The following is a 17,331-nucleotide window of genomic DNA, read 5'->3' on the forward strand; positions in this document are numbered from 1 at the left end:
GAGTCAAAACTATAATGACATTGACTTGTGACTCGGAACCTTGCGACTTGGTTATAACCCGGGTGACCAAGCTATTAGAAATAGCTCACAATCTTTATGATTATTCGGTAAAACCAATCGAGACGAACCTTGTGATGATATGAAATCGGTTGGCACACCGTCTTGAGCATGTTGATCGAGATTGGACTGGCTATTCACCACTTCTGGTATTGGCATCGGGCCGTCCTGTGTTCTTCTGAGTGTTGGCCTACGCTGAATCGAAGACTCTTCGCTTTCAACGGTAAGTTTCCTGAAATTTTCACAAAATAAGCAACATAGTTCAAGTTTGAGAAAAGACACAGCCCTTTACTAACAAATGTTCTGCACATTTCAGCAAATTACATGTAGGCTACAAAATACATCCCTGAAAACAATATGTGTGGGCTATGTCTATGATAGTAGTTTGACCACGAGATGATGACATATCACCATCTCTAGATAGCACGTATGACTATGATCAGATAACGGCCATCAGACACCAACTCCTAAAAACAATGCCCACGCCAAATATTATAGCAGCAATCGGTTTTCCATAGTTACTAGTGGTTGATTTCTTTGCAATGTTAAAGTTTTTGAAGCAACCATTAAAAAGCTGCAAGAGTCCATACTCTGTAGCCAACAAAAAAATCTCCATACTATGAGAGCATTTCATTAGGCTATTTTTATAGTAAAATTTGTCTTTAATATATTGGTCCCTGCTGTTTGTGAGTCTGTTAACTACTGCTTATACTATAACCCAATATTGTTTCTGTATGAGGAATTCGGTTGACCTGGTTTACTGACATTCCCTCCTAATGAGAGTAGGTCGAAAAGCTTTGAATGGAATAAATTTGCCAGTGTAGGCAAACAGTGTTTGTTCAATCAGAAGCCATTTTATATAACCAAAATAGTTGAATGGATAAACTGTAACCTCGATTATTCCCGAACAGATGCAACTTACGAATACAGACATTTGAGACATTGCCTTTAACTGAATGCTAGGTGTGACTTATTATTAGAAAGTTAAAATACAAAGGTACCAACTATTATATCATAAAGCAATCTTCACAATATGACATCCCACCTGATGGAAAGCCTGTTTTGCACGAGTTCTATGGAATGTTGATTAATGATTATTGATTTCCACTTCTTATGCTGCATGATCAGAATATTGACCCACATTTCCTGATTCATTACATGCTTGAATCAAATCAAGTTATTTGTAACCTTTATGACTTTGTATAGACACCATTAAATCATTTCAGGTTGAACGACTTCACAAATCCCTGGATCAATAGAAGGTCCATTAATCATGGTCCTATCATGGAGAAAACAACGTCCAGTAAAATGGCGACCCAATTATCACAAACAAACTCGCCCACTGCATTACAATATGAAGTATTTGACCATCTTAAACATCACCACTTCAAAATTGTGACATAACATAAGTAAGTACTGACCATTCTGTCCAATTACCGTGAAACGTCATTAACGAAAATGAATACCGTAAACCGGGGTAACATTGGACAATTCTCAACAATTCCGCTTTGTATCTTGGAAATGCTAGGGTGTAGGGGAGGCAAGTTTTGTGTTTTTCAGGAGTCATGGAGCAAAGATTAGAATTAACTAATCCAAAATCTTCATGGTCATAAATAAGTACCTTATTTTTGTAAATTATCCGTGTCCAAAGTTACCCCTGCATGTGGGGTAACTTTGGACAATGTAGTTTTTTGTATGCCTTTACCCTCTATTGTTTATGAAACCTCGTAAATGAGGCTTATTTGGTAAGAGTTGATGAGAGCAGTGACTAAAACTAAAGCAAAATAGTATATGTCTGGCCTATTGCATGATTTTTACCTAACCCCCCCCCCCCCCAAAAAAATCAGGTAGTTTATGAAGGCTAATGCCCCCTTATTCCTCCCTTTACTCAATTTTCCCTTATGCCTTCACCAATTGGGACTTATATAATAACATATGGTGACAATGGGGTATCCCACTGAGAGTGTCAGCAATCGTCAGCTAACATTAAGAATGTTAGCGTGATTTATTGCCGATTTCGAATATATTACAGTTCTAGAAAAGATATATTTTCCCTTTCCTACGTCCTCTGATGGATATATTTGTCGTAATTTACGATATCCCATATTCAGCAGGCGCATCTTTAGGAGTATGTGATAAGTTTTTCAAGTAGCTTACACCCGATTATAATCTCTCAGCTCATTGCCTACCCATTTTTTCATATTTTGGCAAACTCTTAAATTATTAACCTTCTCAGTCCATATTAAGAAGCCATCAGACCGGTTATAAGGAATACAGTTGACGATACCCTTTTACACAGATGAAGCAGCCACTTTCCAGAGCTCTAAATATCACATTTTTCACTGTCCAAAGTTGCCCCGTTCTGATAAAATTTGACGGGGTAACTTTGGACATCACATTTTCTTGTATTGATCTAAGAGTGAGCCCACTGAGATTTTGGCCATGGATTAAGACTACTTAGAGGTATCTGCTGCCAAGTTTTGAATCTATGAATCACATGCTATCTATGTTTGGCTGTAAGAAGTTTATTGGCCATCAATTTTGACGAAATTGGCCCCCTCCATTAATTTATCGATGTTGGGTCAAGTTTATCTGGTAGTGAAATGAATCCACCTTTTATAGAGACTACTTGTAGTACTGTTGCCTCATGAAAAAGAATTGGACATCCAGCGGCAACCCTTTTTCATCAATAACCATTTAAATCTTTTACTGCTTAGTGTCCAAAGTTACCCTTAAGTCCAAAGTTACCCCGGTTTACGGTAGTCAATAATGAAGCAAACAATCGAGTGCCTCACTAACACTAATAGCCAAATCAGATCACTCACACAGGAATTCCACTCGGTCAAAATTACAAACAAGACTGGTAGCCTTTTCAACCTAGTACATCATTTACTGCTAATTCACTACAACTCAAAAAAGCATTCCATTATTCCTAACCTATTTCTCAAAGGGAAATAATCCAAAACAATGACTTCTTTCGTCTATAGAGAGTCGGTTTGACATTACACACTAACCAAACAATACATCATCACATTGCTGACCGCCATGTTTACTCTACGCATACTTTAGACTGGGCTATCAAGCCATTTGGATTGCGAATACACATTACCGCATCGAAAACTACACTGTGAATAACAGATGTAAATAAGATAGCTAGCGAAGATACGTAGTATTAAGGAGGATACTCTGAACGTTGTTAAGGGCCTTAATAGCACATCCAAAACTACTTTCATTGTAGCATACTATATTAGCTCATGTCAAGTTTTATCAACATAAAACAGTGATCAATCATGTTCATGGATATTTTCAGGGATGACATGCTTACTACAATTTGAGATGCTTCTGGCATACAGGAACTCATAATTCCTATTCCTTTATGAAGATGGGCTGACACTCATCATGGGTTACCATTATCAGCTATAATGCGAAAATTAAAACTTTGTTCAACAACAATAAGCGTTGCTACTTATTTTGCTACTACTTCGAAATACAAGATTTTATGGTCTGTGGAAAGTGTTGTTTGATATGGTCCAGCAGCCGTTTGGTATGCGATTCCCGAACATCAATTATTTCCATGCACAGAAATCCGCAATTGTTACATTGAATATAATTAGCATTGATTATGTCCCTGTGAGCAGTGTACAACTCCACAAGTCCCCAACAATGTACAAAATCTCAAGAAACAGCTAATGTCACCTCAAATTTATTCAGTGCATTCATCAATTTCCAGTGAAAACAAACTTCTACAATATGAATAGGTATATCATAAAAATAACCAACAGCTTACTACTCTTCCATATTATCATTGCCAGAAGCATTACTTGCGTTCAGGTTCATGTTAATGGTACATGTTTTGACACGAGATGCCCGTAAAATAATTCCAAGTTTACTGCAAAGAGTGGTTCACTAAAACGCTGACATAGTGCTTCTTATCCATGGTGTCACCACAGAGCACCTTTTAACCCAATTAGTTATCGCACAAGTATTCTGTTTCACCAGTGGGAAGATAACTCTCGCAAATAGGGGAGTAGCTATCCATAAAATGCAGATAACAGAGCAATGTCTTCACGGGGAGTGCTCTAAAATTTTGATAATCATGATAATCCCTTGGTGTAAATTTATAGTGCAACAGTTGGAGAGAATATGGTCCAGTGTGCATTGGGTAGTCAACACATAACTAGGAATGGGTCAATTATACAGATTCGGGTCAATTTTTTCAAGAAGTCTACTGAAATTATACCCACCTTATTGAATATGTCATCTCTGCAAAATCGTGATCAACACGCAGTATTGCCATAGAGTTCAACAAACTAGGTATGGTATGGTTAAAAAATACCAAATTATCTATACCTTGTTACATAGAACTGGCCATTGTTTTCTTTGTCATCGAATAAAAGGTAAATATTTGAACCTTCCATATCATCCAAACTCTAATGATGTCATAATGAGTACGGTAATACTCAAATACTCCACTGTTGAGCTAATACCAGTTTAGAGTTGAACCACTCAGATATTCAATGTCGCTAAGCCCTAGTCCAAGGATAGTTAAGGTGTAATTTTGCAACAACAAATATACCGTACTTATATCAATAAATTCATTCCGATCAAAGTTTTTCGATCCACTCCAATCTATAGAAAACGTCAGCGATTGAGGTTAACAAAATTCAAAATATGGAATGAATTTTGTCACTGTACTGTGTAGTAGGGTTGTTAAAAAAAAGTATTTTCGGATCCCATTTTAATATAAAGAAAGAGATTCAAAGTTTACTGTCAACTGCATAAAATTGTCAAACTGCTGATGCAAAACAATTTCTACGAAATCCCAACCTGTAGAAGCGAGGTTAGCGAGTTCTTCATGTTCATAATTCTTGACAATTTCAAGAGTCTATGCTATTTTTGCTAATACCGAAAAAAGTTCGGCCGCAATAACTTCGCTTCGTTTCTACAGTCCTTTAATTCTGAAAGCCTATTCAAGTCACAACTTGAGCCACACATCACGCGGCTTACAAGCGTTACTGTCACTTTGCGTTGCGAATTACCCACACTAGGTGAGGAAAAGGTAAGATCCTCACTTGCTGGACTGGCGATTGAGCGAAAAAAACTTTCTCCTCGTCTCGAATATCCTGCACACGTACTTGGCGGTCTCCGTGTCTTCCTGCAAAGGAACAGGCGAGGCCAGATTAGGGGTGGGTACAATCCGAGTATTACTTTTAACGATTCCAGTTGGAGAGTGGGATGATTCTTTCGAGCACTGAAATTATACCCTTATTTCCGCCAGGAGTTAATTTATCAACGAGAATTGTAGTTTCGATACTAGGCTATTTCCCGCTGCCAAAGTCTGCAAACTTCGATTGGTGCTATCGCAGCATACGGACCATGTCGTAGAAAGCCACGCGTAAGTTCTTGGAAATGACACTTTCGTGATATCGGTGTTCTGTTGTGTGGTGTTCGTGCTAGCTCAGAGTTGTCACTAAACTACCAGTGGCAAAGCAAAACCTTGCGGTTGGTTATGGGTAGGGCTGGGCAAAATCGAGTACCTGAGTGATTCGATCCTGAATCACGCAGTATGCTTCGAGTCGAGTTTTTGAATATCACTCATTATGATGCAATAACAGAATGAAATATGTCAAAATTCAAATATGCACCTTTTTTGTAACAACAAAGAACATAAGGCATGTTATCCATCACATTACAGAAGTTTCGGTAATTTTTCGACCATACCGATTTCATTGCACTTAATGATAGGGTTATGGGATGATCATGACTTTGGAAATGTGTTATTTCCCGTAACGTTGGTAGGTTTGTACTATGTTTCGTACGCTTTGATGCGGCCATTCGGGGTTTTAAGCCTTCAACGTGTTGGAAACTAGCATCAAAAGTATAATTCTCGTTGATAAATTAACTTTCAGTGGCGAGGAGGGTGTAATTTCAGTACTCGAAAAAATCGTCTTTTACAACTCGACTCGAATAGTTAGAATTAATACCCAATTAAGATTCGAGTTCTTGAATCATTATACCTAGTTATGGGGGCACGAAATCCTCTTTCAGAAATAGTGATTTAATACCCATTCTTTCATCGCTAATTTGCAATTCAGTTATTTGTATTAGTTGATTCAGAATTTAATTTAGTTAGTTGAGTTTCAGAGACTGAGTTAAGGATTTTCAAAGGTCGTTAGTTCTAGTTGAGAGCTTTGAAAATTGAGTGGTCCTACTTCGATATTGAGTTACTCATTTCGAAAATCCGCTAGTTGGAACAACTGTGGACTAAACATCAATTAAAATTTCTTTGACAGTACCATGTGAAACTGCAGCGTGGTGTCATCCTTCCGCATATTCAATATGATCGCGGACTTATTGAACGAAACGGAATCGATGCTGTTCCACTCGTACGAAGTCACTTTCCCGACGGAGTATTGCAAGACGCCCGTCTTTTCGTTGCTGTTACCCTGCGCTTCGGACGACGGTACAATTTCCCGAGCTACGATCCCCACGAAGGAGCATCCGATTTCGTAATCAAAGTTCTGCGAGTCCTGGAAAGTACGCGAGCGTTAGACGAGGTTCGTAAATACGCCTTGATGATATGGCACGAAAGCTACACTAACTAGGGCCAACTTATATCAGGATTACTGGCGGAGGCGCTCAAAGCGGTCAGCATCTCGGCAACCTCAGTATTTGTACTCGAGAAGAACTGTTTGAAGATCAAATCATTGATGTACAGTGCAGAACTTAAATGTACAATTAAATACCGCATTCATAATGAAATAAAGCAAGTAGTAGAGATTTGAAGAGAAAATTCTATATCAACAGGCGTATCACCAAATATAAGCTAGATGTCACATGCATAGAAATTCAAATAGTCGTGGTGTGGTGAACAGAATGATGGCTTAAGCCAAGGGGTTCTCAAACTGGGATACAAACTTGATACCGTAAACCGGGGTAACTTTCATTAGGAATATTAAATATATATATATATATATATATATATGTATTTCTATTCTTATACCCATTCGATATATTCCAATTTACTTTTGCAATAGAATTTAGTAATACAGAATTTTCGGGGGTATGTGACCAAATTCATTTTTGTGGCACTGCGACAATTTTTTCGGCGTTTGGCGGCAAGCCACCCTTAATTTTGTTCAAGTTCAACACTTCCCTTAAGCAACATTTGCCAGTAAGCCTACCCTATCATCGATGCTACAAACAGCAAAGTCGCAGTTCATGCAAAAAAAACGTACAATCAAATTCAAGTTAGTGGTTGTATTTCAATATTCTAACACCAAAAAGACAGCAGCAAATTCATCATCAAATTCAGCTTCCAATATTTGCATTCGAGTTGCATAGGCTACATTTCGAGTTAATTTCATATATTGGTGGTTCACAGCTCCAAAAAATTTGTTTTGTAAATTTACCAGTTCCCAAGCTAATAAAGTTGAGTACCTTAGGGTAGCACTGTATTAAAATAATGTCGAAAACAAACACTTATTTTACAAGTTTGTTGCACCCATGACTTTCTAGTACCCTGGCCGCAATTGATTCTTAAAATACCTTATGCGTTATGCCATTAATTATGGTAGGCCACTCATTAATTCATGTCATCAATTCCAGCGCACCTGTCAAAAAGCATGACGCCACGGAATTTCAAGTGCTACAAAAGAGGAAGCAGATGATCCCAAGCGTGTGACATGCCATCATAATCTATTAGTATACACAGCGATTTATGTCTGATACTGTAACCTCTCAAGTGGTTAAGGTGAGAGTTCACAACATCAAGAGCCAGCAATAAAATGAAATCGATACTGTAACGACCTACTCCAATGGATATCACACAACAATGTAATTTATGGCATGTCCCTGAGGGTTTACTAATCGCAGCATAGTCCATGAAAGTACCAGCACTTTGCTACTGTGATAAATCGGATTAAACATCATATCTTTGCTGATTGTAATGACAATTCAGTGAAGCGTTTGTTATTACTAGAATTTGTGCATCAAATTTTATGGTCCCTTGCACAATCCACTTACCAATTTCAGGCATAGGCCTATAGGTCAGAATACATTAAAATCTCTATGCAGTCATTTCTGAGATTAAGGCAAGCTTTCCGTGTTATTGTCATGCTCTATGACTGTATCATTGCAAAATTTGGTGTCACATATGGTACATATATACAATGACTTACAAACTTGATTGGGTCGGTAATAGAGAGTTTGCCAAATGGCAGGCTATAGCCCAAGCTAAAATATAGTAATATGATGTCAATTTGAGACAAGTTACAATGAGATGAAATGTCATGACCCACCCTACACGAACCGCTAATTTGCAATACCATTCAACACTTGAAGACACATCAGAGAAGCCATAAGTAGGCAATAACATTCAAGGCCTACCCAAATGGTAAATTATAGCTGTCACAATTATGAAGTTTTACACTCCTATAACTAACTTACATCTATTTAGAGTTCTTTCATGGTGTCACTTCTAATTAAATTATTGACAGATATTTGCCAGAAGTGACAAGATGAAGAACAAAACACTGTTATGTCACCACCTTCTTATATTTGCTTTATGAAGGCAACGAAATATCAGAATCCTGTCATTCCAGTAGGTAGAAACTAGAAACCTTACAATCACAATACACAACCCTTCCTCAGGTTTTGAATGGGGACGGGTTCATTACCTTGTTATTTATTCAACAGATAGGCCTAAATCTAACCTTTGCCTTGAAGCATTCTTCTCCATATCCGTCCAAATGAATGACTTTGAGAATGTAATTTAGCTCGGCTTCGGGTGCTGTGAGCCCTCTAAAAGGCAATACAGAAGTTTTATTACAATTAACGTTAGAGAAATATCCACCACCAAATATTGATAAAAAATACCTAAATCAAGGTCCTAAATAAAACGATACATTGATACCAGGATCAAACAGAAATCACATTTTTCCAAATGTGCCCCACTGACAAGTATGTCGACAAGGTATAAAAAAAAGAATCAAGATGCTGTTTGATGGTAAAGTTTAATGTAATCACAAAGTTTGAAGTTTATTACAATTAGATGAAGCTGCGTTCATCTTCATGGGCAGGCTAAATCATGTAGAAAAAAATCCAGAGCTCAACAGAAATTCAGAAGTTGTTTGCTAAACCAATGAACTCTCTTTTTAGTATACAATACTGCACCCGCATTCAGCTTCTCTCAAATGATTTATTAGGAGCAAGTGAAAATGCCCTAATCTTCTTAATCTGCTGCCATGACAACAATTATTGAGATTGATGATTTTCGTGCAAATACTTCTAGGCTAAGCATTGAAACTTACATTTGGAGTTAGTGATCCAATAACCTAATTAGTTACGGTGATATGTGCCATGAACCAGTACAAATTTTATTAGACTGCTCACACAGAACCTATTTTTAATGATTTAGTAGCATTTTATAGTTGCAATGATAACACGCTACCGTAAACCGGGGTAACTTTGGACTTAAGGGTAACTTTGGACACTAAGCAGTAAAAGATTTAAGTGGTTATTGATGGAAAAGGGTTGCTGCTGGATGTCCAATTCTTTTTCATGTGGCAACAGTACCACAAGTAGTCTCAATAGAAGGTGGATTCATTTCACTACCAGATAAACTTGACCCAACATTGATAAATTAATGGCGGGAGTCAATTTCATCAAAATTAATGGCCATTAAACTTCTTACAACCAAACATAGATAGCATGTGATTCATAGATTCAAAACTTGGCAGCAGATACCTCTAAGCCGTCTTAATCCATGGCAAAAATCTCAGTGGGCTCACCCTTAGATCAATACAAGAAAATGTGATGTCCAAAGTTATCCCGTCAAATTTTATCAGAATGGGGTAACTTTGGACAGTGGAAAATGTGATATTTAGAGCTCTGGAAAGTGGCTGCTTCATCTGTGTCAAAGTGTAAGGTCAACTATATTCCTTATTACCGGCCTGATGGCTTTTTAAAATGGAATGAGAAGGTAAATAAATTAGAGTTTGCCAAAATATGAAAAAATAGGTAGGCAATGAGCTGAGAGATTGTAATCGGGTGTAAGCTACTTCAAAAACGTATCACATACTCCTAAAGATGTGCCTGCTGAATATGGGATATCGTAAATTACGACAAATATATCCATCAAAGGAGATAGGAAAGGGAAAGTGTATCTTTTAAAGAACAGTAATATATTTGAAATCAACAATAAATCACGTTAACATGTTTAACGTTTGCTGTCGATTGCTGACACTGCCAGTGGGATATCCCTTATCACCATATGCTATTTATCAGTCCCGATTGGCGAAGGCATGAGGGGAAATTGATATAAGAGATGAATAAGGGCCCATTAGCCTTCATTAACTACCTATTTTTTTTTTTGGGGGGGGGGGATTAGGTAAAAATCATGCAATAGGCCAGACATAAACTATTTTGTTTCAGTTTAAGCCACTGCTCTCATCAAGTCTTACCAAATAAGGCCTCATTTACGAGGTTTCATAAACAATTGATTGTAAAGACATACAAAAAAATCCATTGTCCAAAGTTACCCCACATGCAGGGATAACTTTGGACACGGATAATTTACAGAAATAAGGTACTTATTTATGACCATGAGGATTTTGGATTAGGTAATTCTAATCTATGCTCCATGACCCATAAAAAACACAAAACTTGCCTCCCCTACACCCTAACATTCCCGAGATACAAAGCGGAATTGTTGAAAATTGTCCAAAGTAACCCCGGTTTAAGGTATTTCATATTTTCAAGAGTAGCTATTCTACCTGATAACAGTAAATATACTATTATCGGTTTAGACAGTACTATTGGCTCTACATCTTAGAATGCCATCTTTATAAATAACAGGCGATACCTACACAATCTATGTTGATTTAGATGTGGACAGTGCTATATTATTTTTCTACAAATATAGGTGGTCATGGTCATTTATGTATCCCAGCAAAAGATGAAATACACCCCATCAACGAAGATATACCACAGAGTTGAAATCATTGATATCAGAAATTATTTCTGCTGGACTGCTGCCACCTTACAAGGAAATACATTGCTTTCTAGGCAACCATGAGTCTTAGGAATAGGGTGACTCATGGATTGAAACATCTGTAAAATTATGATTGATTTATCACAGAGACATGGTCGAAAGAAAGTATGTGAGCTGGTGAAACAGACTATCAAAGGACTTGTTATATAGGATTACGCTGTTCAAATTGTTCCCACCATATATCAGCATCATTCCTTCAATAAAATGACACATCTCAGAACAGATATCTGTAGTTATTTAAGTAGGTTCACATCTATCAACATTTAAAGCAGGATATTTGCAGACGTTGAGTGTGACTTCACTAAAAACAAATAAATCAGAAAAACAGCGAGATTTCCAGATTCCCAAAAGATGAAATTCTTAAAAGGTGACATCATCTCTTCATAAATTTTGTATGAAACGTGCTGGACACTTACAATTGAGCAAATGTTTGCTCCAAATCAAGAGACAGGGTCCCTAGGAATTACATAGAATCAAAACGAAATTACATCACTCATGTTGGTACATAAACGATGCAGTCATATCTTCAATTGGTGACAATGAGAGTCATCAAAATTCAAATATTTGAAGGAACTGAGATGTCTTGCTGTCATTTCATAAAAGGCCAGCAGCTTTGGACATTTTACATTGCTTGATGTGGACAAGGGAACACCTTGGACTATCAAACTGCTGGCACATTGCAATATATTGAGTACTGAATGGAGAAAAATGAGATCAATTTCAAATACATTTTATTGCACATGTAACGAGATGCATCTTATTCAGAGATATAAATACTGCACAAGCTTGACTGACGAACCAGTAATCATAGTAGGTTTGAGCTGCAGTAACGCCCAAGGCTGAACTAACTCATACCAATGTCTATGAGCACAAAACATACAGAATCAACATTCCCTGTAAGTAAGTAGCTAGATAACACCTTCTTTAAACTGGACATAAAAACTCAATTCCAATAAGCAAATTCCGCAAATGGTTTCGTAGAGTTATTGCAATGATTCACTAATCGGGAAGTCCTGCATTTCCTGAGTAAAACGTAAAATAAAGAAGCATAACAATGTCATAACATGAGTTATATCAATGAATGAGCAATGAGCATAGATCCATCAATACAATCTACTACAGATATTAATGAAATAGCAAAAACTACTTAATTAAAGGTGACATTCCTCATGATATTTCAGGAAATGTAAAGACTGTTGTTGTTGTTGCTGCGTGCATGCAGCATGTGTGATTACAATCACAAATTATTCGCAAACCTAAATAGAATTCATTAGACTTGAACGAAGAGAAGAATTTTTCATTCTCAGTAACTTAGTAGATGATGCACTTGACAAAGCTCGACCATGAATGAGATTTTCCACTTAGTGCTATTATAATTCGAGTGCGAGTAATTCATATCGAAGATCTGTTTCTTAACCAAAATCTTAGAAGCTAGGGTAGCATTGAAATCATTGAAAAGCAAAATGCAATCATACCGGTGGCGTTGATGGTAATTTAATGTCTCCGTGGTTAAAGAGTCTAATATTTCTTCATTTGGCGCCATTATCTGTTGAGAATGAAGCATAGCTGTAATACCATATAATGTAGCTAGCAGCATAGCACTCACCTCCGGAAATAAAATAAAATCCCGAAAATACTGGACATTATGAACCTCAGGATTAAAATCTCCAAACTCAGCTGGAAAAAATACAGAGTACAGTGATGGGAGAACAGATTAACAGTAAAAGAAACGGGGGGAAACAGCATTGGTGGTCCTAAACACCCACTGTTACTACAGAGGTAGGGTCATGAAGGTTTTATTGGATATGAAATTCTGAATCCAGCGTGGCAGCACAAGATAACATATTAGGTATCAACATTTAGACAGTGAAAACGTTCCCTTAAACGCCCACAGAGAGAAGTACCCTACATAAAAATGAGTAGAGTAATAGCCATAAATTAAGAAGGATAATAAATGAAAAACATATATCACCTTTTAGATAATCAAACAGGTCATAACCTCTCTCCCAGATACAGGTATAGTAAAATCACAATACCATGACTAACACTAATTTACAATGAATTGAACATAAAATTGTCATAGCTGATATTCACAGCCATGAATCATCATTGTAGGTCAACTCCATAAGCCCACTGTAAAGCTATAAATATAAGCACATGTGATATTTGCACACCATCATAAGGGATGTGGAATTTTTATAATGGTTGGATGAAATTGCCAAATGAAGAACATATGGGTGGGGTTGCAATCGAACTATGGAAAGTCTGCTTCCTATTCACACTAGCGAGAACAGGATATCACCATAGAAACAAAAAAATCGTGATTGGCATGGCATTGAGTCATGCGTGACATCTGAAAGCAAAAACAAAAAGCCAATTTAGTGTCAATTATAATTGATAACTATCAATCCAAGTCAAATTCCGTGCCATTACTACTTATATTGTGCAATTGCACAAATTACTAGCAATGCGGACGTACAGTCAAACATTATTATATTTAACATCAAGCTATTCAGATTCCATGTTCGTACCATACAGTTGAGCGTGCTACTAGTTTATCGTGGGCTACACGGTGATCCACAGAGTCATTAGGAGCGATCCCCTATATTACAACAGCAAATCTTCATAATTATAGACACTGACATTGACATAAAAGTCTGAATTGGCCAGGTCAGTACAGCTTGTCACAACTATAAACGGATTGGAATGACTCGAGCATCTTCACAATAATCTAAATAAAAAACTGATTTCATGAGATGGACATGGTTTGATAGTGGATATGATGCTCACACAAGATTTAAGAAGTAGCTATTTGCTAGCCTTCAATTTTTCTACTCTTAGGAATGTGATCTAGAGATGATGGTATATTATACTAGCAATTCACGCTACCGGTATGGAAAATCATGGGCACTGAACAAAAATTGTTAATTAATATTGACACTTCTTGAAATATTTTCGTCAAATGCAGTAAATTAGAGCATTGATGATTGATTGACTGCCATTTTCATTCATTACAGTACGTTTCAAACGAGTCACTGAAAACTACCCAAACAGAATGAGTAAAATTTTAACAGACACTAAAATAGCTGTTTATCAATCTAACAGATTATAGTAAATAGAAGCCAAGGTACAGTAGATTAATTGTACAAAAGAAAACCAGAAAATTCATATTCCGAAATCGGTATTTCCTGAGTGGACCAATACAGGAAGCAATACAGGCCCTCTAACTAGGGCTAATCAAAATAAATACAACACCATGTACTCGTTGATTGGATTCAGTTTGGATTGTGCCTTTTACATAAATAGCCATGGAGTTTTCACTATCTCTTTGTAGGCCTCTGGCCGTGGTCAGTCATAATAAAAAATATATAACGAACAGGAATGCCTTAAACAAACATGCTTTGTTTAGACAGACTCAATCAGAAATACCTTGAAGCATATAGCTTGCGAGTTCGATGGCTTCTTCTGGACTACGTGGCAAGCAGCCATCAATTACATTGTTTTTCAGTTGAAGATAGAACAAATATCTGTAGAAGTAGGTGAAAGAGGAAAGCACATACGTTGATATGCGTGAAGAAATAGTCCTAACAATATTTTGAAACTAGCTACTAAATTTCACTTTCATGAGTTTACATGGGATCAACAATCCAGGGTATTTGTGACAATACCATATATACCAATATTATCACAGCTTATCGTGGGTGACACATTCCAAGATAGTACGGCTACAAATACCTGGTAATTTCTTGCTGAAGTAACTCAAAGTTGGCGACATAGTACATGACTCGAAAGTACAGTGTGGGATCTTGGGCATTTTTATCAACTTGTTTCTTTAGAGGTTTGTCCAGTTCAACCCATCGAATCGCCATTTGCCTGTTGTAGTATTGTAATCCGAAATATTGGACCTGAAGAAAGCATACAGTAGGAAATTAAAATAGTACCATTGGCGAATTTACATTGATAGGCCAACAAAAGTTAATGCTTCGATCTTTCAAAATTTACAACTATGTTATGGAAGCACAACAGAAGCTTTTCCTGCAATTCCTATGATATCATCAAACTTATCTCAAAGGTCACTTTGTGTCAGAAGTATTATCTCTGCCATTAGTGAAGCTCCAAGCTCAAATCCTATGCAATAACTTGTATTTAGTATAATTCAGCATATGCAGTGACATCAGGGTATAAGATAGCGTAATGGTGGAGCGTCCGTCTTCTTGATCGGTATGTCATGGGTTCAGTACCTAGCCAGGTCAGACCAAAGACCTGGTAGGGTATCCATGGCTTTCCCCCTTGGCGCTCAAACATTACCGAGGTAACATGGAGGGGTGGTGCAAGACTCAGAAAGCTTTACAAGGCTATATCTGCACCTTCCTTGTCAAATAGCATATGCACAAAATTAGCTCATGACATGCATAGGCACGGATCTTGTGCATATATAAGCTCATATCATGAGTCGGTGTATATACCCATAAAAACATCACGGACAGAAATATACTACGTCCTATTCCTATTCAGAGTACAGAAAATTCATCTTTCAATCGCAATTTATGGCACTATAGGCTTACATGTCAATCCGCCAGTGTCAATGCACTACAAACCAAATTATATAGTGCACGATGATAAAATCATTGCACATTCAAGTAAAAAGGTATAGTTTTCAAAAAATTATCCAAGTTTCATCTATTGAAATACGGCTGTACCAGCGTCAGCACACGATATAATACCAAATTACAAACACTTCAAATAAACATTGAAACTGTTATTTCACCATAAAGTTGCAGTTCAAATCTCTAACAACTTTACTGTTCTTGAAGGGAAAAGAGATTTAACCGAAATATTGTCAATTCACTTCCCCAGCCTATATCGCCAGCAAGCCTATCTTAGGAAATAACATATAAGAAATTCAATGCCTTAACTGTACGCCATGTAGGCTATAAGGATCATTGCATATACTATACACACCTCCTTCAGTTCCAATCTGTGAGCCACAGCGTTAAGACAGTCGACCCCTGTATTTTCCACAGTTAAGGTACATTCCATTATAGTGTTATCCAAAAGCTGGACTCGGACCTGAAATATTGCATGGATACACAATTTAATTCAATCACAGCTACAGTAAGCATGACTCAAAAAAGGTCTGTGTAACATCATTACGTCGATTTATAGTATAGCATGCTCAACCTACCAGAAATGAATTCTTATGTGAAAGATGATATCTCCCTTTCCTATTCTTGTTCCCGAATCGAATGATCTTGAATGGCATGACGGTGTTTAATGCTTTTTCCAGCATTTGAAGAGACTATGGCAAAATAGATCCCGACAGATTCAGCTCACGCAGCCATTAAATTAAAACCACACTATTACATCAAAATCCATGTGCTGGACACATTAACTGGAAGAGAAGTAAACTGTGGTAAATTGGCAAGTTTGGCAAAGTTTAAAGTCTGAACCAATCGGATTTGGACATATAGGTCCTTTGTATTCTTGATGAACGATATCCCTACCACTTTTTCCATCTTATCGCTACAACAATAGGCCTACATATTCCATGGTCTGTACTCTGTATCAAGCTTGGGACACAAGAAAAGACCACTAAGTACTAACTCGTGAGGCTCTAATTAAGTTGCTTTGGCTAAAGGCTTACAGCTTACAGCCATATAACATCCAACTAAATATAAGGCATGCATAACTAGCATACAAGATCGACAAATGACAAATACTGATCCTGAACCTGATTTTCACAAGCTCATCACTCACAGGAGCAAATCATCTCTCAAACATTTCGCGAGCCTACGATGTCCCGCCAATCCCGTCCACTCAGACTTCACTGCATTGAAGCTGCACTACGGATTCAAAGACGAGATGATAACCGGTAACTTCACACTATTTCCGTAGTTATGTTAGAAACCAATTGTCAATAGGATCCATCCTTGTCATTCTCCCAAAAGCACGAGCTTCAAAAATCCTTCGATAAGCAACCGACTCTAGCGCTACTGCATGCTATGGTCATGTGGCAGCGACCCAATCGAAAATTTGTAGCGACAGAACCTAGTTGAACTCTACAGATATGGCGAATGGCGGGGCCCCGCCCCCACAACGGTACAGAGGCCAGAGGGCGATGAACGGAATGGCCGTCGTCGTTTGTAACCGGATACGGATGGATGTTTGAAGCTGGAGCGCCACCTCCCGCTCAGATAAATCGAGCATTAATGCCGACTCAT

The 17,331-nt window shown here is 37.5% G+C and overlaps 1 protein-coding gene across 1 annotated transcript in view; it reads right to left on the reverse strand.

The window, feature by feature from the left end:
• LOC145436976 (tyrosine-protein phosphatase non-receptor type 21-like) overlaps positions 1-16,536 on the reverse strand; it is a 36,289-nt gene extending 19,753 nt beyond the window's left edge. The window contains exons 1-10 of the mRNA XM_080314158.1: positions 16,296-16,536; positions 16,073-16,180; positions 14,846-15,015; positions 14,540-14,637; positions 12,717-12,787; positions 12,586-12,656; positions 8,772-8,859; positions 6,354-6,587; positions 5,130-5,212; positions 129-289 (exon numbers count right to left, since the gene is read on the reverse strand). Coding sequence (XP_080170284.1) covers positions 129-289; positions 5,130-5,212; positions 6,354-6,587; positions 8,772-8,859; positions 12,586-12,656; positions 12,717-12,787; positions 14,540-14,637; positions 14,846-15,015; positions 16,073-16,180; positions 16,296-16,400 — 1,189 coding nt within the window. The 5' untranslated portion in view covers positions 16,401-16,536. The remainder of the gene's footprint in view (positions 1-128; positions 290-5,129; positions 5,213-6,353; positions 6,588-8,771; positions 8,860-12,585; positions 12,657-12,716; positions 12,788-14,539; positions 14,638-14,845; positions 15,016-16,072; positions 16,181-16,295) is intronic.
• Between the last annotated feature and the right edge of the window lie 795 nt (positions 16,537-17,331).

The sequence above is a fragment of the Botryllus schlosseri genome, chromosome 4 (assembly GCF_051294905.1).
Source record: "Botryllus schlosseri isolate E-star chromosome 4, Bs_hap1, whole genome shotgun sequence".
NCBI classification, from domain to species: domain Eukaryota; kingdom Metazoa; phylum Chordata; class Ascidiacea; order Stolidobranchia; family Styelidae; genus Botryllus; species Botryllus schlosseri.